The sequence below is a fragment of the Sarcophilus harrisii genome, chromosome 4 (genome assembly GCF_902635505.1).
Source record: "Sarcophilus harrisii chromosome 4, mSarHar1.11, whole genome shotgun sequence".
In the NCBI taxonomy this organism is placed as follows: Eukaryota; Metazoa; Chordata; class Mammalia; order Dasyuromorphia; family Dasyuridae; genus Sarcophilus; species Sarcophilus harrisii.
The window spans coordinates 20,087,534-20,106,930 of record NC_045429.1 but is presented as its reverse complement, the minus strand read 5'-3'; the positions used below and the strand labels follow the sequence as shown (position 1 = coordinate 20,106,930).

Below are 19,397 nucleotides of genomic sequence, written 5' to 3'. Positions count from 1 at the left end.
GTTTTCCTTAAAACTATCAGTAACATCTATTTAAAACCATCAGCAAACATTATATGTAATGATGACAAAGTAGAACCATTCCCAATTATAACAGGGTGAAACAAGGTTGCTCAATATCAACATTACTATTCAATATTGTATTAGAAATGTTATCTTTGGCAATAAGAGATGAAAAAGAGATTAAAGAAATTAGAGTAGGCAATGAGGAAACCAAATTACTACTCTCTGCAGATGATATGATGGTATACTTAGAGAACTCTAGAGAATCAACTAAAAAATTACTAGAAACAATTCACAACTTGAGCAAAGTTTCAGGATACAAAATAAATCTACATAAATCATCAGCATTATTGTATATTACCAACAAAGTCCCACAGTAAGAGATACAAAGAGAAATTCCATTTTAAATAATTGTCAATAATATAAAATATTTGGCAGTCTATCTGCCAAAGCAAAGTCAATAGTATATGAATACAACTACAAAACACTTTCCACACAAATAAGGTCAGATCTAATCAGCTGGAAAAATATCAAGTGCTCATGGGTAGGCCAAACTAATAAAACAAAAATGGCAATACTAGCTAAGTTAATCTACTAATTCAGTGCCATACCAATAAAACTCCCAAGAAACTATTTTACTGACTTAGAAAAAAATAACAAAATTCATCTTGAACAAAAGGTCAAGAATTTCAAGAGAATTAATGAAAAAAATACAAATGAAGATGGCCTAGCTGTGCTAAACCTAAAACTGTATTATAAAGCCGTGGTCATCAGAACTATTTGGTACTGGCTGAGAAATAGAGTAGTGGATCAGTGGAATAGGCTAGGGTCACAGAACAACATAGTCAATGACTATAGTAATCTTGTGTTTAACAAACCCAAAGTTCCCAGCTTTTGGGATAAGAACTCACTATTTGACCAAAAACTGCAGGGAAAATTGTAAACTAGTATAGGAGAAATTAAGCATTGATCCATACTTAATACCATATACCAAGATAGGGTAGAAATGAGTTCATGATTTAGACATAAAGAATGATAGTATAAGCAGATTAGAAGAACAAAGGATAGTTTACCTCTCACATCTGTGGAGAAGGAAGAAATTTGTGACCAAAGAAGAACTGGAACTCAATTTTGAACACCAAATAGATAATTTTGATTATATTAAGTTTAAAAGTTTTTGTACAAACAAAACTAAAGCAGACAAGATTAGCAGGGAAGCAATAAACTGGGAAAACTTTTATATTCAAAGATTCTGATAAAGGCTTCATTTCTAAAATATATAGAGAATTGACTCAAATGTATAAGAATTCAAGCCATTCTCCAATTGATAAATGTTAAAGGATATGAACAATTTTCAGATGAAGAAATTAAAACCATTTCTAGTCATATGAAAAGGTGCTCTAAATCACTGTTGATCAGAGAAATGCAAATTAAGAGAACTCTGAAGTACCACTACACACCTCTCAGTTTGGTGAAGATGACAGACAAAGATAATGACAAATGTTGGAGGGGCTGTGGGAAAACTGGAGCACTAATACATTGTTGATGGAGTTGTGAAATGATCCATCCATTCTGGAGAACAATTTGGAAGTATGCTCAAATGGCTATCAAAATGTGCATACTATTTGATCCAGCAGTGTTTCTTCTGGGCCTATATCCCAAAGAGATCTTAAAGGAGGGAAAGGGACCCCCATGTGCAAAAATGTTTGTGGCAGCCCTTTTTGTAGTGGCTAGAAACTGGAAACTGAGTGGATGCCCATCAATTGAAGGATAAGTTATGGTGTGTGGATGTTATGGAGAATTATTGTTCTGTAAGAAACAACCAGCAAGATGATTTCAGAGAGGCCTGGAGAGACTTATGTGAACTAATGCTAAGTGAAGTGAGCTTAACCAGGAGAACATTGTACACGGCAACAAGAATATTATACGATGATCAATTGTGATGGACGAGGCTCTTTACAATAATGAGATGATTCAGGCCACTTCCAATGATCTTGTGATGATGAGAGCCATCTGCACCTAGAGAGATGACTATGGGAGCTGAGTGTGGCTCAACATAGCATTTTCACTCTTTTTGTTGATGTTTCCTTGCAATTTATTTTCTTTCTAATTTTTTCCTTTTTGATCTGATTTTTTTTGTACAAGATAATTGTATAAATATGTATGCATATATTGTATTTAACATATATATTTTACCATGTTTAACATATATTGGAATACTTGCCATCTGGGGGAGAGGCTGAGGGGAAGGGGAGGAAATTGGAAGATAACGTTTTGCAAGAATTAATATTGAAAAATTGTCCATACGTATTTTTTAAAAAATAAAAATCTTTAATAAAAAAAATAATGAACTCCAGTTCTTCTTTGGATGTAAATTCCTTCCTTCTCCATAGATCTGATGGGTAAACTAATCTTTATTCTTCTAATTTGCTTATAATATCACTCTTTTTGACCTTATCTTTCCACACTTGATTTTTCACTTTTGTTTGCCTCAGATACCTAAGCATTTATTTAATCTTGTCATTTATACCTCCACATCATCTCCTGCATCCATCCTCTTGTTTGAATTCACATAAATGGTTACCTGATCACTTCTCAATGGGAACACTGAAATTTTCCTTTAACTGTTTTAAATAATGTATACCTCTTGTTTCTCCCCATTCTGACTAGTTTTCCACATAGCTGCCAAAGAGATTTTCCTAAAGCCATTTGACCATATCCCTCCCATACTCACTAAATGTCAGTGAATCAATATAAAGTCTTCTGCTACTTATACTACAGTGTGGTTCCTTCACACTTTTCTACCTTTGCTAGTCAGTACTCCCTTTCCATTCTCTACAATCCAGTCCATGTGGCCTTACTAGCTCCTTCCAAACAGTAGTAAATAACCTTCCTATAAGGAAGAGATGCTCTCCTTTGTTACCTCTGCAAGAATCAAACCAAACACCACTTTCTGCTTACCACAGCTGCTCAGGCCATATTCTCAAGGTTGTTCTTTTGTTTGCTCTGTTTTGTATGTAACTCATTCTCTCTCTCTCTCTCTCTCTCTCTCTCTCTCTCTATCTCTCTCTATCTCTCTCTGTCTTTCTGTCTCTCTCTGTCTCTCTGTCTCTGTCTCTGTCTCTCTCTGCCTCTCTGTCTCTCTCTGTCTCTGTCTCTGCCTCGGTCTCTCTCTCTGTCTCTGTGTCTCTGTCTCTGTCTCTCTGTCTCTGTCTCTGTCTCTGTCTCTGTCTCTCTCATCTCATTTATTGCCCTCTCCAATCTGACTTCTGATTTCTATAGCTAGGAGAACAATCTCTAGGTTCAATCAATCTACTATTTTCTCTTTGGTTCTTTGCTTACTGTCTCTTCTCCAAGAACAACCAGGGCTGGGATGTTACAGGGTGTAGCTACAGTAACCACATGATGTCAAAGACCTCTTAGGAATTCAGTAATGTTTTTAATGTATCAAGTACCAAAAGTTATCCTTCATTTACAATCTTCTAGGATAACCCTTGTATTTGATTAATCAGAACAGCATTTAAATACATTTGAAAACAAGAACAAAAGTCACTGTCAGGCCATAAAATCATAGACTAATAGATTGACAGCTGGAAAGAATCTTTGAGATCATCTGACCCAAACATCATTCCCCCCAGAGATATTAAATAACTTTCCCATGGTCACACACATAGAAAATAACAGAATTTGAATCCAAGACCCCCAACTGCAAATCTAGTGGTTTTTTTCAGCATTCTATCTCTATGTCATTCATGCTAGACACTTATTAGACCTAAGTAAAATTCAGAGTAAGGATGGAGAGATGGATAGAAAAATATGTAGTCAGGAAGATAATAGATACATGATAGATGAATAATTGAATAAATACATACAAGTAATAAATGGATTATAGATGGATGGCTCGAAAGAAGATAGTTATGTAGAAATACTTATTGAGTACTTACAATGAACCAGACATGTTAAGTACACATGTTTTGAAAACCCATTCCAGAAGTCAGTGCCTTCCCCCATCCCTGAAAGTTTAACCAGCCTATGATGATCTCCAAGGTCATTTCCTATTCAAAGTCTCATGATCCTAAAACCATTTTCTTCATCTATTCTAGCTTAAAGCAGGTTTGTGGCCAATAGTAGATACACTTCAAAGATGGCCTGTGTGTATGTTTTTTTTTCTGTCTCTGTCTCTGTGTCTTTGTGTCTCTATCGTTCTCTTTTTTTCCTCTTTGCATTTCTGTGTTGTCTTTGTATCTCTCTGTGTCTCTCCATCTCTATCTCTGTCTCTGACTGTCTCTCTATGTCTTTGTCTCTGTTCTCTCCCTATCTCTATTTCTCTATCTCTGTCTCTCTGAGTCTCTGTTTGTATGTGTTTGTGCCTTTATCTCTGTTTCTGTCTCTGTCTGTGACTGTCTCTCTGTGTCTTTGTCTCTGTTTCTCTCTATCTCTGTCTCTCTGAGTCTCTATCTGTGTCTGTGTCTGTCTCTGTCTATCTCTGTCTTTCACTCTTTGTCTCTGTCTGTGACTGTCTCTCTGTGTCTCTGTCTGTTTCTCTCTATTTCTGTTTTTCTATCTCTCTCTGTCTCTGTTTTTCTCTATCTCTGTCTATCTCTGTCTCTCTCAGTCTCTGTCTATCTGTTTGTGTCTGTGTCTTTGTCTGTGTCTCTCTCTGTCTCTGTCTTTCTTCATCCTGAATTACAGGAACTATTTTCCTAGCTTCTTGGGGCACTGTCTCTGTTCTCTACCTTGTTGCTTCAATTCTTTCCAACCATCTCCTTGCCTTCTCTTTTTCATATTGCTTTCCCCCCAACCTCCCAGCTCCCAGCTATTATATCCCCTTTCCTCCCCCCTCTTGACTTCCTCTCACTGGCAGCCAACCTTGGAAAATACCGGGGGAGCCCAAAGCCTCCCTCTTGTGATAGTTCATTGAAAAGGATGACAAAAGGAAGCAGATGTACTTGGCTCCCAGTGGGCCTCAGGGGAGACGGGCAGGCGCTATCATTTAGCTCACTGGCACAAACATAATGTTGTCAATGATGTTGACAAAAGTAGAGGGTAAGGAAGGAGCAGGAGACCGTGGCAAATGGTTTAATAAAACAGTAACAGGGTTTTTTGCTTCTTCCTCCAGCTGACAAGAGGAAATGCCAATATGTGTATGTTATATTGGACACCACAAATACAGGCGCAAAATCACAGGTGATCAGTCAGACTTGGACTTCACCTCCTTACGCCCGCCCTGCATCTTCCTTTATATCCCCTTAGTGCTGAATTCCCTCACCCTATTTAAAAATAGCACATGTTTGGAAAAAAATGTATCAAGTTCAGTTCAACAATTATTATATATCATTAATATTATCATCATCATTGTTAATGTTAGGAAGCAATAGAGAATAGGAGATAGAGACACTGTCTCTCTTTGTCTCTCTTTTCTCTCTATCTCTCTGTCTCTGTTTCTATCTTTCTTTTCTCTTCATCTTTCTTTCTTTCTTTCTTTCTTTCTTTCTTTCTTTCTTTCTTTCTTTCTTTCTTTCTTTCTTTTTCTTTCTTTCTCTTTTCTGTCTATCTTTCTCTCTATTTTATATACCTATATGTAGACCTAAATTTATATATTTATATATCTACATGTAGACCTAAATATCTAAATGTAGATATAGAGAGATATACATAGATCTATAGTGAGGTAGGTATCTACAGACAGCTAGTTATATCTGTTTGTTTGGAGTGTATTTAGTTAATTTCTCATTGACTCTTTCTTTCTAATGTGAGCTCCTTGAGACAAGGGGCTGTTTTTTTTTTTCCTTTTTTATCCCCAACATACTTAATACAATATCTAATAATAGCATATTTTAATACATACTTGTTGAAGGACTGACTTAATAAATCATGATTTCCATTGGTAAGAGGGATTTTCCTCATCTAAAGTTCCCTCCATTGAGTAAATCCAACACCAGGATGAAACAATTACAGTAGTTCTCTAAAATTCAGAAAACATTTTGCATAGATTCTACCATGTGAATCTCATTACCTGCTGGTATTATTAGATGAGAAATCTGTGACTCAAGACTATTTGTCTTGCTTATGGTCACAAAACTAATCAGTCTTAAAGGTGAAATTTAGATCCAACTTTTCTTGCTTCCATATCCAGCCCTTTATGAAATGTACCCCATAGTGTTCTTACTCTTACTCCCTCAATGGATGTGAAGTTGGAGGCAGGATGGGTTTTGGGGCCAGCACTGTCTTGGAGACCAGGAGGCCTGCATTTGAGCTTTATCTCTCCTGTGTAGCAGCTGTGTAACCATGTAAACAAGTCACTTAATCTCACAGTGCTTTGGATAAATGTTGAAGTCTCTTTTTTCCAAATAAATCTCCAATCTGCATCGATGAAAACAGTTTCTACCCCAAGAAACCCCCACATTGATGAAATTACAGGTCTGAACTAATGAACATGGTGGATGAAGGGTGAAATTGATATATTGGTACCTAGAGGCCTGGATTGGTAGTCAAGGAAACCCACATTGAAATCTTGCCCCAGGCATAGCAGAATGGGCCAATTCCTTAGCTTTATTGAGCCTCAGTTTCTTTCACCATAAATTGGGGTTAATAATCCCTGTAATTCCCACCTCACATGGCCGCTGTGAGATTGAAACAAAGGACATCAGGCAAACCTTAAAATGCTCCATAAATGTTAATTATTAGCAACTGCTACCACTATCTGCAAGGCTCTGTGCCCAGAGCTCTGGATACAAAAAGAAAAAAATAAGCGATAGTCCTTATCTGTCCCTGAGGGTCTTATACAATTTTGGACACAGGTCAACTAAAAGATACCTCCATGTTACAGCGTGTCTTAAAAGTTTTAGTGCAGTTTTAAAGCTAGTAACCTTTCAAACTGCACTAAGATTTTTGGGGCATCCTTTCTAATAGAGGGGAACATACTTTGGAAAAAATAAAGTGCAGGCAGTGATATAATAAAAACAGCCCTGGAGGGAGAGGACCAGAGCTTGAGACCCAGCTTTGTCACTTATTGACTTTGTCAACCTTGGAAGACCCTTCTCTCTGAACTTGTTCTCTCATTTATAAGAAGATAAGGTAGGACAAGATGATCACTCTCCAAATCCACTTAAGGGTGGTGTTGATTCATTTACTTAATCAAGTCAGCCTACCCTGCTTAGAGCAAGTGACTCAACCAATCAATCTCAGGGATAAGCTTTAGTCTAAGGGCTAAAGTCCTTGAAAGTAGAATAACATTGGACAGGAAGGTATTGAATTTTTGAATAGGCCATTTTCTTTTCTCTTCTCTCCTTTTCTTTTCTTTCTTTCCTTTTCTTTCTTTCTTTCTTTCTTTCTTTCTTTCTTTCTTTCTTTCTTTCTTTCTTTCTTTCTTTCTTTCTTTCTTTCTTTCTTTCTTTCTTTCTTTCTTTCTTTCTTTCTTTCTTTCTTCCTTCCTTCCTTCCTTCCTTCCTTCCTTCCTTCCTTCCTTCCTTCCTTCCTTCCTTCCTTCCTTCCTTCCTTCCTTCTTTCCTTCCTTCCTTTCTTCCTTCCTTCCTTCCTTCCTTCCTTCCTTCCTTCCTTTTTCTTTCTATCTTTCTGTCTTTCTTCTTCCTTTCCTTACATTCTTTGTGTTTTAAGAGGATTTTGGGGAGTTTTGGAAATAGCAGATGCCATGTTAAATTTGACTTCCACTTTAATGGGATTTAATATCACTGGTCATAGTGATGAAGAGTTAAATAAATATTTTAATTACCAAAAGCTTGTCCCACAAAATATGGATCTTAAGCTTTTCACTTCCAGAATAGGAGTCTAACATGGAAGGGTAAAAGAGGAGAGAGGAGGAGCAAGTCTATTCTAGACTTCTTATTCTGACCAGCACTGTTTTCCCTCCTCCTTCTATTACTAACTCAATTAAAACCCAAAGGGCCTACACCTGTGAAAATTCTAAGATCTTTCATTAGATCATAGATTCTACAATCAAAGGGAACCTGAGAAACCACTAAGTCTAACTATTTTATTCTGATATTTTTTGGTGAGGACAACTGAGGCACCAAAAGATTTATCAAGATCACATGATTGACTAATGAGTACATTTTGAAGATGAATGAATCAGAGACTATCAGAGCAACAAAAAGCCTCTAAAGAATATTCTAGTTAATTAATTGACCAAGAAGAATTTAGTAAGCACAAAGTCTGTGCCAAGGATACAAAGATAGCCAAAAGACGATTCTTGCCCTTAAGGAACTCATGATCTAATGGTGGAAAATAAATATGAATGAATATGAAATATTCATATGAATGAATTGAATATGGCACAAACAAATAATATTGCCCTCATGCACAAAAGAAGTAAATTGCCTAAGGTCACAAAGGTAATGAATAAGAGACATTTAGAGTCAAAATTTGAACTCAGGACTTCTGATTCCAAATCTCCTACTTTTTGCCCACGGTACTCCACTGGCTCTGGATACATTCACATAATGTTTTAAGGTTGACAGTATTCTGTACCGGACAAAAAGCCCGAGAAACAGGTAAATCATGGAAGAATTATTGCTCCCATTATTCAGAAGAGCTAAATGAAGTCAGATGGATGAGGTGACTTGCCCAGAGACACAGACAACAGGCATTGGAAGCAGGAGTCAAATTCAAGGCTGCTTCTTTACAGGCAGTGTGCGTTCTACCAATGACCACATTAGTTCTATGGTTCTTTTTGCATAAAACATTGGTAAGGGCTCTGGCTTACTAAAGACTTGTTCTTGAGTTATTTTTCAGTTTTGTCAAACATGCCATGATCCCATTTGGGATTTTCTTTGTCAAGATACTGGAGAGATTTACCATTTCCTTCTGCAGCTCATTTTACAGAAGGGGAAACTGAGGCAAACAGGGTAAAATGACTTGTCCAGGGTCACATAGCTAGCAACTGTTTGAGGCTGAATTTGAATTCAGGTCTTCCTCACTCCAGGCCCAGCACTTTATTCACTAAGTCACCTAGTTGTCCTTATTAAGACTACTTATGTCTCAAAATGAAACTTTTGCCAAGTGAAGTAGGTCAAACTCTGGTGGCAACTGAGGTCGCCTAGCTGATTGCCATCACCATTTTTGATTTCCATTTTTGATATAACTTTAAATTTTTAAAGCATTTTACATTTATGATCTTATATTTTCTTTTAATATATTGGACTGAATGCTGGGCACAAAGTTCCAAAGGACAGGTTTCCAATCCAACTTCCAGCTGTGGGACTCTGGACAAGTCTCTTAATTTTACTGAGTCACAGGCAACTTTCTAGGGCTTATCAAGTAAACAATACACGTATTAGAAACTGGACCAGCATGGTCCAAGATGTTATAATTTTTACGTTTGTGGTTGAGCTGAAAGGTTCCAGAAATCCCTTCCCATTTTTCAGTTCTATAATTCTGTGCTTATGAACTTCGAGGGAGCTGATAAAATCATAAATGCTAAATAATCTCCATCAAAGTCCTCTTCTGATACCTCGTTGTGGTACAACAATGACCTTGATTTCTTGCAGATTATTTTAAAAGGAACAGACCGTAGCTGGTGGTATTATTGGGGAGGGCTTCAGAGACAGAGCTGGTGCTGGGCCAGGTGTCTGCTCTAAGAACACAAGCCTGGCTAAGTTCAAAGAAACTTATCAGCAGATTGAATGCAGGGAGATAAAGCTTTTGGCCACAGGAAACTTTAAGGAATATTTACTAAAGTGTAATGGGAAATGGAATACTTATACTAGTAAACACTCGTGTTGAAATGTTGAAGTATATGCTGTGAAGTGGTCATGTTGTTATATTGTTTCCCCTCATATCACTGAGTAAAATGAGGCCCACAGAGGTGAAAGGACTTTTTTTGTTGTTGCAGGGCATGCTGACTGAAAAACTGGCCCTAGAACCCAGGTCTCTAGATTCTCAGCCTTGGGCTCTGAGAACCAGAATCAAACTATTTATAACAACAGTATTGAAAAACTGGCTCTAGAACCCAGGTCTCTAGATGCTCAGCCTTGGGCTCTGAGAACCAGAATCAAACTATTTATAGCACAGTCTTTGTTTTAAATTCTAGTATAGAAAGATAATTTCCTTCATCTGGCTTAGCTGAAAGCTAGTAGGATTTCTAAGTGACCCTACTTTCAAGTGCTCTAAATGAGCACAAATCACTTTCCACATGCTCCTAAAGCAACTTAGAAGATTTTCTTTAAACATCTCCTAATCCGGGCTTCATTAGCATTCATATTCCCGAGGATCGGCATTCTCATTTTGTTTATGTGGTGATCATTCTTCACAGTCACTGCAGGAGTCTGGCCTGCTATTTTTGTGTTCCCTGTACATCAAGGTTTCTGTGATGTGCTGTGGTGGGGGCTCTTTCAGGCAGGGGCTCTTTGGCTTCTCACCACATGACTGGTCCTTTTCCTTTTGGGGATCATCGGATAAGAGCTCCCTCACCTCACCAAACACCTCCCCATCTCTCTACAGCTCTGCTTCCTTTGTTTCAGACACTAACGAAGAGGTGGCCCTTCTGCCTGAGCCAAGAGCCTTTGTTCCAATTCCTTTCCTCTTCTCAAGGATTTTGCCCCCTCTTTAATGCTCTCCATGTTCTCATCCTCAGCTCTCCCCATCCACTCACTTTTTTCCCACTGCCACTACATATCCTGGATTTGCCTTTGGACTTTTTCCCATCCTTTCCAGGTCACTTCTATATGTTGTCTTCACCCATTAGAGTATGACCTCCTTGAGGGGAGGAAGACCGTCTTTTTGCCGGATTCCAGCCCTGGGAACAGTACCTGACACTAAGTGAGTTCATAATAAAATCATCTCTCCTTGGCATAAATGATAGTCTCTTGATTCTTTTCCTGGTTTTTTATTTTTTCTTTGGACAGCATCAATCTCCTCCTTCCAAAGCATGGATGTCTCCAAGACTTTGTCCTGAACCCTCTTCTATTCCTTCTCTATACTCCCTTATTAATCAACTTTATTGTTGTTAAGTCATTTTTGGTTGTGATTTTTTGCGACTCCATTTGGGATTTTCTTGTCAATGATCCTGGAATGACTGGCCATTTTCTTCTCTAGCTCATTTAACAGATGGGAAAATGGAGGTAGACAGGATTAAGTGACTTGTCCAGGATCACCCAGCTATTAAGTGTTGGAGGTCAAATTTGAACTGAGGAAGATGAGCTTTCCTGATTCTAGGCTGGGCACTCTGTGTACTATGACACCTGTTAGGTGCCCTGCATGACCCTGGGCACATAATTTTACTTTTTAGTGATCTAGGTAACTTTTTAATGATTTGTTTCAGGCAAAGTGACATCTCTGGAAATTGGGTGTCCTCTTCCAAAGAGATCAAAGGTAGAGTTCCTATCTTTAAGAGGGTGATCATAAATTCAGAGCTCAGAGAATGGCTGAAACTCCAGAAGTTTGATATTTTGCTGGAGTTTTACAGGTGGGAGAACTAGAGCAGGGAAGTTTTAGAATTTGTCCAAGACCACACAGGTAGCAAGCAGCAGAACTAGGCTTTGACCCGGGTTTTCTGTCACCAAATCCAGTGCCTTTTCATCTGTACCACACTGCCCAACTTGGTTTGAGAAAATTTGTACGGGATGTCCTCAATCTCCCAGGGAAGCAGGAGGCAAGACTACTGAGATGGAGGAATGAGGGAAACTAGGATTTTGAGAAGAAAAGGAAGACTGGAAATCTATCTCCATTGTGAAAAGGGTGACCGTCAGTGAGAGATGAAGAAAAGGAGAATGATGGCCATTGGTGGTCAATTGAGTCTGGATACCCTCCATTTGTACTGAACTTAATCAGAATGGTTCCATGATTTCCTCCAGAAACGTTTGGTAGAAGCAGACAGTGCATGGCAGAAGTTAATTGGGCTCCAGGATCTGATAGACTAGAAAGGAAGAAGGTCAAGGGGTTCCTTGAGAGCAGAGACATCCTTGTTTCTGGTTCTGAGCACTTGACTGAAGGGGTTCAGTCAACCTGGACTCATGTCTCTGATCTGTTAATGATTATGTGAGTGAACTGGAAAAATCATTGAATAGTAGATCTGATGAGGATATTTATTTTACTCTAATGGATCTCCTCATGGATCAAAGAAGGTATTGATGTCCCAAAGGAACAATAACTTTTGCTGAGTCCCAGGATAAATTAGGGCAGAGTAGAAATGACAGTTTTGTAGGTATGATTATCAAACTAACTCTTTCCAGTCCAGAGGGGACTGGAATCACTAAATCCAAATAAAATCAACAAAAATATATATAGATGATTCCACAGAATTATAGAACTGAAAATTGGGAAGGGATTTCTAGAACCTTTCAGCTCAACCACAAACGTAAAAATCATAACATCTTGGACCATGCTGGTCCAGCTTCTAATATGTGTATTGTTTACTTGGTAATGCATCAGACCCCTGGGGGGGAAGGTCACCATACATTATAAGACATGCCCTTTGCCTTCTGGGACCTTACAGTCTAGTTAGAAGCTATTTCTTAATCTTGAGTTTCTTTACTGTAAAATGGGATAATGGAATTCAATTAGGAGTTCATAAATATTCCAGGAATCCATGAACCTTGGAAAAGTTACATATTTATTCTGATATCACTGATTTGTTTGGCAATCCTCCATAGTTTATTTTATGAATTTATAAACATAATTCAGAGGAGTCCATAAAAGTGGAGCTAATGCAGCATTTAGACTGGGATATTGGGGTCCTAGGATCCAGTTCTTAATTCATTAACCTCTTGCATTTTAATCTTTAAAAAACCCTAAATAATAAAAAAAAATCACTTCTTTGTGCCTTAGCTTCATCATTCCAAAAATGAAGATCTTGGAGTGATTGACATGCACGGTCCCTAGAGCTAATCTGATCTGATTCCACTGGAAACCACAGGGGGCTTCCTATTCTAAGATAACAAAGTCAGGAAAGATGAAATCCCCCTTTTAAGCTTCTCAATCCACCACATGGTTTTCTTTTGATCATTTTTTTCCTTCTTGGGTAGGAAAATTTGATTAATCTTGTTGTCTGTCCTCACAGATGTATTAGTGAATATAAGCTTACAAACATTTTAAAAAATAAATGTGAACATTAGATTTTAAAGACAGAATGACATCCATTATGGATGAAAAGAAAAGCTGCAGCCTTCTCCCTCTCCAGTGTTCAGATATAACTGGGCAATTTCTTGCCCTTCGAGCATCTCTTTCCAAGGTTGAATGTCATGGCTAGGGTTGAGTTGGTTTCATTAGTTTATTGGTTAGCAAAGTCTTAAAGTTAGTGGCGACATGTTCTTAGAATCTCAGAGCTGGGAAATCCTTCCTCTAGTCCAAATCACACTGAACAAAACTTCTTTCTGTAATAGACTTCCAATAACAAATGTTATAGGGAAGAAATCCACGGAGAATAGGGCCTAACTTGCTAATATAAGTAGGGCCTGGGATCCACACTCATGTCATTCCCAGGTACCTTCTTTCTCACTACCCAAGGTGATCTCAAAAATGAGACATGAACACACATGGATACGATACAAGGGATCTGGATGCAATAAACCACTCCCAACAGAGAGAAACAATAAGAGCTGTAAGAGTGGGGGGAATCTTTAGGTTGGGGACAATAAGAGCTGTAGGAATAGGGGGAATCTTTAGGTTGAGGACATCATAGAAGGCTCCTGGACTATGAGGATTTAATTCGGGGTCTTGATTCTGTTGAATTTCAATACATGTTTGGTAGAAACAAGAAAGGAATCAAGCATTTATTAAGTGCCCCCCAAAGAAGTAGGGGGTGATCATTGCTTCAAAGTGGAACCTACTTTAAGGGGGGTGTCTGTTTTCTATAGCCAGGAGGGGATTTGAGGGATGCAAGGTGAGTAAATTCGTGGAGGGGAGAAGGGATTTTCTTGAAGTTGTCTATACAACTGTATCTATGGGCACACCAGTAGTTGTTAGGTTGTAACTGAACTGAGATGGCTCAGAAGTGGGAGTTTGTGTCTTGGAGACAAGGGTTGGGTGGGAGAGTGTTGGGGAATAGGGTAGGGGAGTGGTTGGGGTTGTTTGGGAGATGATCCCAGTGCTTGCTATCCCAGGAAAGATGGAAAGGACCAGTTGATCACTCACCTTTGGGAGGGATATTCTGAGACAAACGTTTTATACTGAAATAAAGATTTTTATTTGTCTGTGGAGGCCTCGGGCCAAGGCAGCTGAAACCAAAGCAGGAGACCAAGTTTCAAGCAAATCCCTCACCTTTCCTTCACCCCACACATGGGCTCGGAATCCTCACTTCATCAAGGCCGCCCAGAACAATGGAAGGATATTAGTAGCTTCTGACTGGAATTCTTCTCATAGCTATCTTGGAGCAATGCTACACAAACGTAACTTTGGGAAAGTTACAATATTTGCCCCTTCCCCCCGACCCACTGCTTATCTCAAGTGCCTAGCAGATGCAAGGGAGGTCTCTGAAATGGAGCCTGCCTTGGGAAGGAAACTTTGCTACCCTGAGAGTACATAACTAATAAAAAACTTGGAAAGGATTTGAACCCAGAACCCCCCCGAATCTATATTCAGGGCCCCCTCCACATAGAGAATGGCAGAGATCTCCCATCTCTATCTCCTGGGGACTTGTTAGTCTCATGGCCCATTGCACTGGCACAGAAAGGGAATGTGATTCCCCAGAGTCGCCCAGCCAGAATTTAAACTCCGATTCTCCGACTCTCTACCCAGCATCCTTACTGTGGAGACCCTGCTACACCAGGTGATTTCCCTATCCTGCAGGGCTTACCAAGGGACTCTGTTACACAGGGAGGTCCCACAGGGATCTGTTTCAGCTTCACAGGGTGAGAAGAAACTCACACAAATAGGTAAAGGGAGAGGAGAGACTCAGACTAGCCTCATCAGCATGAGGATTAAATGGAAAAGAAAGAGGAAGAGAGAATCCTGTTTGGTCTCTGCTTCCCTGGTCTGCCTCTGAGGGGAGAAGGGGGCTTGAGCAGCCTCTTCTCTCTTGACTTTGCTTTGCCTCTCAAAAGATTAATTGACCTTTAAGTCAATCTGTGATGTATAGGTGAACCTTCTCCCCACCAAGGTCAAACTTCTCCCTAATTACTCCATCCTCATCTTTTTGGTATCCATTAAAGATACTCAATGTTCTCCCCAATTATATTCTCTCTCTTCCTCTCCTTCTATCTCTTCTTTCTAACTCTGTTTCTTCCTTTCCTCTCCCCTTTCTCTGCTCTGCTCTCCTTTTCTGTCTGTCTCTGTTCCTCTGTCTCTGTCTCTTTCTCTGTCTCTCTCAATCTCTGTCTCTGTCTATCTCTCCATTTCCATCTGTCTTTGTCTTTTTCTGTTCCTGTTCTGTCTTTGTCTCTGTCTCTGTCTCTTTCTCTCTCTCTCTTTCTATTTTTGTCTTTGTCTCTGTGTTTCTCTCTTTGTCTTTGTGTTTCTGTCTCTCTCTTTGTCTCAGTCTCTGTCTCTCTCACAAAAACTCAAGTAGAAGTGATATAGAAGTCAAAAGCTCATACCCTGAAAGGGCCCTAGAGATCATCTATTCTTGACCAGCAATTTTTAATGCCCCTTGTGTCCTGTACCCCTTGGGCAATTAGTTTGGTGTCACTTATGAACCCCTTATCACAATCATTTTTGCTGTTTACATTAATAATCAAAGGAAAGGTTGAATTTCAGTTTGAGATGAGTAAAATTGGGCGTGTTTTCTTTTTCTCTTTATACAAGGTCACAGATCCCTGAAATCTAGCTAGGGATGGGGGTCCATGGAATCCCTTCCAAGGAAGAAAGATACTTAATCCTTGGTATAAACAAATTGGCTCTTTTCTACAGAAGAAGAAATTAAGCCCAAGAATTGGAATTGGAAGTGACTGGCCCAAGTTTCCACAGGTAGCAGAGACAGAATTCCACCTCTACTCATGGAGCTAGTTCCTTACTGCACCACACCAAGTTTTCTTTCAGCAGCTTCTCCTTGGGTCTCTTCAACTTTTGTGGGTAGTAATAATAAATAGACTCTTATGTCTCTCTGCTCTGAATGTCTCAGGATCTCCCCCCCGGCCCCCCAGTATCAAGTTATCACAAAATGAGAAAGGAAAAAAAATCATAATTCATTACCATTTTTATGCCTCTGCTTCCTGCTGAAAGGGTTTCTGATGAAGAAACAAGCTCTGGCGTCGGTGGCTCCCTGGCTAATTAGCCCCTGCTCTTGTCAGGTGCTTCCCGCTGTTCTCTGTCCCTTTGTATCAGCTGCCTGACCGAGCTGGCCCAGGTACACACCTGGGGGCAGGCCTTCTCCAACTCATCTCTGCTCCTCCCACTCTGCCTTCCTTGCTTTTTTCCTCCCTCAAAGATAGGGCTTCCAGAGGACCTTGGACAGAGGCGCTGGAGCTGAGCACAAAGCAGGGGCTTCTGGGACACTCTTCTCTCACTACCCTGGCCAGATGGAGTCTCTTGTGAAGGAGGGAGAGACACAGGCAGTGAGCTCAGGGGCAAGAGAGGTAGGGCATTGGTCAGCCCAGCTTATCAAATCCTCCTCCTCTTCTTCCTCCTCCTCCTCCCTCCTTCTCCTCCCGCTCCTGCCCTTCCCAGGCTTGCAGTCCCTGGGTAGCACAGAGTGATCACACTGTGCCCTTGGGCTATGCCAGAATCCAGGGGCAGGCATCTCGGTTGCTACATGGTGCCTGAGTCAGAGGGTGCAATGTCAGGAGAAAGAAGATTTCAGATGGGGGAGAGGCTCTGTGTCCTCCTCCCCCCAGCCTCCTTTATAACCTGAGGGCATTCACTGTTAGAACAGAGGTATATTTGCTCTTTACACGGGAAATTCTGCAAAGTGAACAGTGCTATGCTAGACTGAGTGCAGGGACAATAGGAGTCACATGGTCTGGGTTCAAACCTTGCCTATTCGTGTGAACTTGGGCAATCCCCCCTGGGATGCGGTTTCCTCATCTGTAATAATATAACGTGGAAGGGTTTGCAAAGCACTTGACTAATATATCTTGTTTTTATCCTCCCAACAACCTTGTGATTATTTACCCCTATTTTCCAGGGGCGGCAAGGAGACACCATTCTCAGAGACTATGAGGTACTGGACAAAACCTGCTTCATTAAAAGGACCACGTGGCGCCTTCACTAGGCCCTCATGGTGGCTCAACACCCAGATCCCAGTTTTACAAGTTTCACCACTCATGAGCCTCAGGCCATTGATTTTTTTTGAGGGGGGGAGACTCGGAAAAGATAGTATGTCAGCTTTTTGAGTCAGAATTCTCTAGCATTATCTCACTAAATGAATAGAGGCAAATAGTGTTAAGGTTAAGCAACTTGGCCAGGGTCATCCATCTGATATGTCTGAATCTAGATTTTCCCCACTCCAGGTCCAAGCTCTTTGCACTCTGGTCCAAGTGATCTCATAGTATACTCACTAACCCAGAGTTCTATCTCTCTCACATCCAAGAGTAGAGAGAGGAAATCCAAGCTGGGGAACTTGAATGGGTTCAGAAAAAGCCCAAGTACCTTACCATGGATTTGCTGCTCATGTGACCTTTAACAAATCACAATATTCCTCAGGCTCAGTTTTCAATGTCAGAGCTGGAGTCAGAGAAACTCGAGTGCAGATTCAGCCCCAAATACCTGTATGACCCTGGGCAAGCCACTTAACCCTATTTGCCTCAGTTTCTTCATCTGTAAAATGATCTGGAGAAGGAAACATTCAACCACTCCAGGATATTTGCCAAGAAAATGCAATGGGCTCACAAAGAATTGGACACAAGTGAAACAAGAACAACAAAAATTGTAAATAATAATAGTACCTACTTTAGATAGAGGTTGTTGTACAGCTCAAACAAGATAATCTATCTAAAGTTCTTTTATGAACTTTGAAGCAATAATTTATTTTTTGTTATTATTACATCTCAAATAATCATCTTAAAAATTCTCTGTATCTGCTGTGGAAACCACACTGAGCTTCGAGTTTTGTGGAGCTGGATCATATAATCATAAATATAGAGCTGAAGGGATGCTCAAAGACCATCTCATTCAATCTTTTCATCTTGTACGTGGGGAAACTTTGGCCTTGGAGGCCATGTCTTGCCCCATCTCACCCAGAGAGCCAATATCCAAAGAGGGATGTGTAACTCAGGAGTTAACACTGAGCTTCCAGGTGACTTCAGACAAATCAGTTAATCTCCTTCAATAGTTTCCTCTTTTGTAAAATGAGGAGACATCATGGCCTAGGAGACAGAATGAGTAATTAGGAGGCTGGAAGATCTGAGCTAATCATTAACCTCTGCCTTAGTTTCCTTATCTGTACAATAGAGGTAATAATAGCAGTTACATCACAGGATAGTTATAAGGCTCATCTGAGATAATATAAATATGAAGTGACCCCCCCATTTTACATATTACACAAATATCAGTGATTATTATCAATATCTTTAAAAGCACATTTCAATCACTAAGCTTTGATGAGTTGGTTCCTTTGTGCCAGGTCCTGGAAACACAAAGACTGAATAAAATCAAAGATTTTACATTCATTCCCTCATTATCTTCCAAAGGCTTTTCCATGTGTCTAGTGATGAAACTTTCTGGGCACTACTACAAGTAATGAATATTAATGCTTTTTAAATTGAATTAAACTTTGTAACAGAGTACAAAATGCCAACTCTCTGAGCTTTCTTCTTTATTTTAAAGCCTTCAAAGCTATGATATTGAAATATAGTTATCAAAATATAAGGTTTTTTTTTAAAAAGCAAATTTGCTGATCACCATTAAGAACTCCCAGTCTAGATGATCTCTTCATGTTCTTTCATCTTAAACCTATGTTTGAAAGTTTTTGTTCAATTTAAACCTGATTTCAAACCTCAGTTCTTTTATTTACAACCTGATGATCATCAGCTGTCATGGACCCAAGTTTGTTTAAATGTAAAGGAAGGATGTTGAAATAGATGACCTATCATAAACTCTTGTTCAAAATTTATCATCTGTACCATTAGAATGTAAGCCCTTTGAGGACAGGGAATGGTTTGGTTTTTCATTGTGTCTAAAGGCTAGTGCAGGGTCTCTCTAAGTGTCCTTTGAATGTCTACAATTTTATAGTAAACAAATGACAGAAGCCTTTGGGAAAAGCCATGACTTTATTTCAGAGATGCTGCCATTGCTAAGAAAATTGGATGGGGAGGATTAGAGAAGGGGATTGATGATTATTCATCTTTTGAAATTGCCTTTGGAATCTATGATATCCCTTTATGATAACTCATATTGGATTCATTTTGTGGGGTATGGATTTGTTCCCTAGAAACTGCCCAATATTTGATGAATAAGATAAGTGGTAACTAAGGCCTACTCATAGTATGGCTTCTTCCAGTTTGGTTTCTGTCATAATGTATTGAGTCACAGAAAAATGGCTGATTGGTTCTACTCACTTCTTAATCTAA

At 39.5% G+C, this 19,397-nt stretch overlaps 1 protein-coding gene across 1 annotated transcript in view; it reads right to left on the bottom strand.

Annotated features, from left to right (window-relative positions):
- The window catches only part of LOC116423528 (serine/threonine-protein kinase STE20-like), a 31,600-nt gene extending 15,086 nt beyond the window's left edge, over positions 1–16,514 (bottom strand). The window contains exon 1 of the mRNA XM_031968384.1: positions 16,084–16,514. Coding sequence (XP_031824244.1) covers positions 16,084–16,086 — 3 coding nt within the window. The 5' untranslated portion in view covers positions 16,087–16,514. The remainder of the gene's footprint in view (positions 1–16,083) is intronic.
- Positions 16,515–19,397: the final 2,883 nt, after the last annotated feature.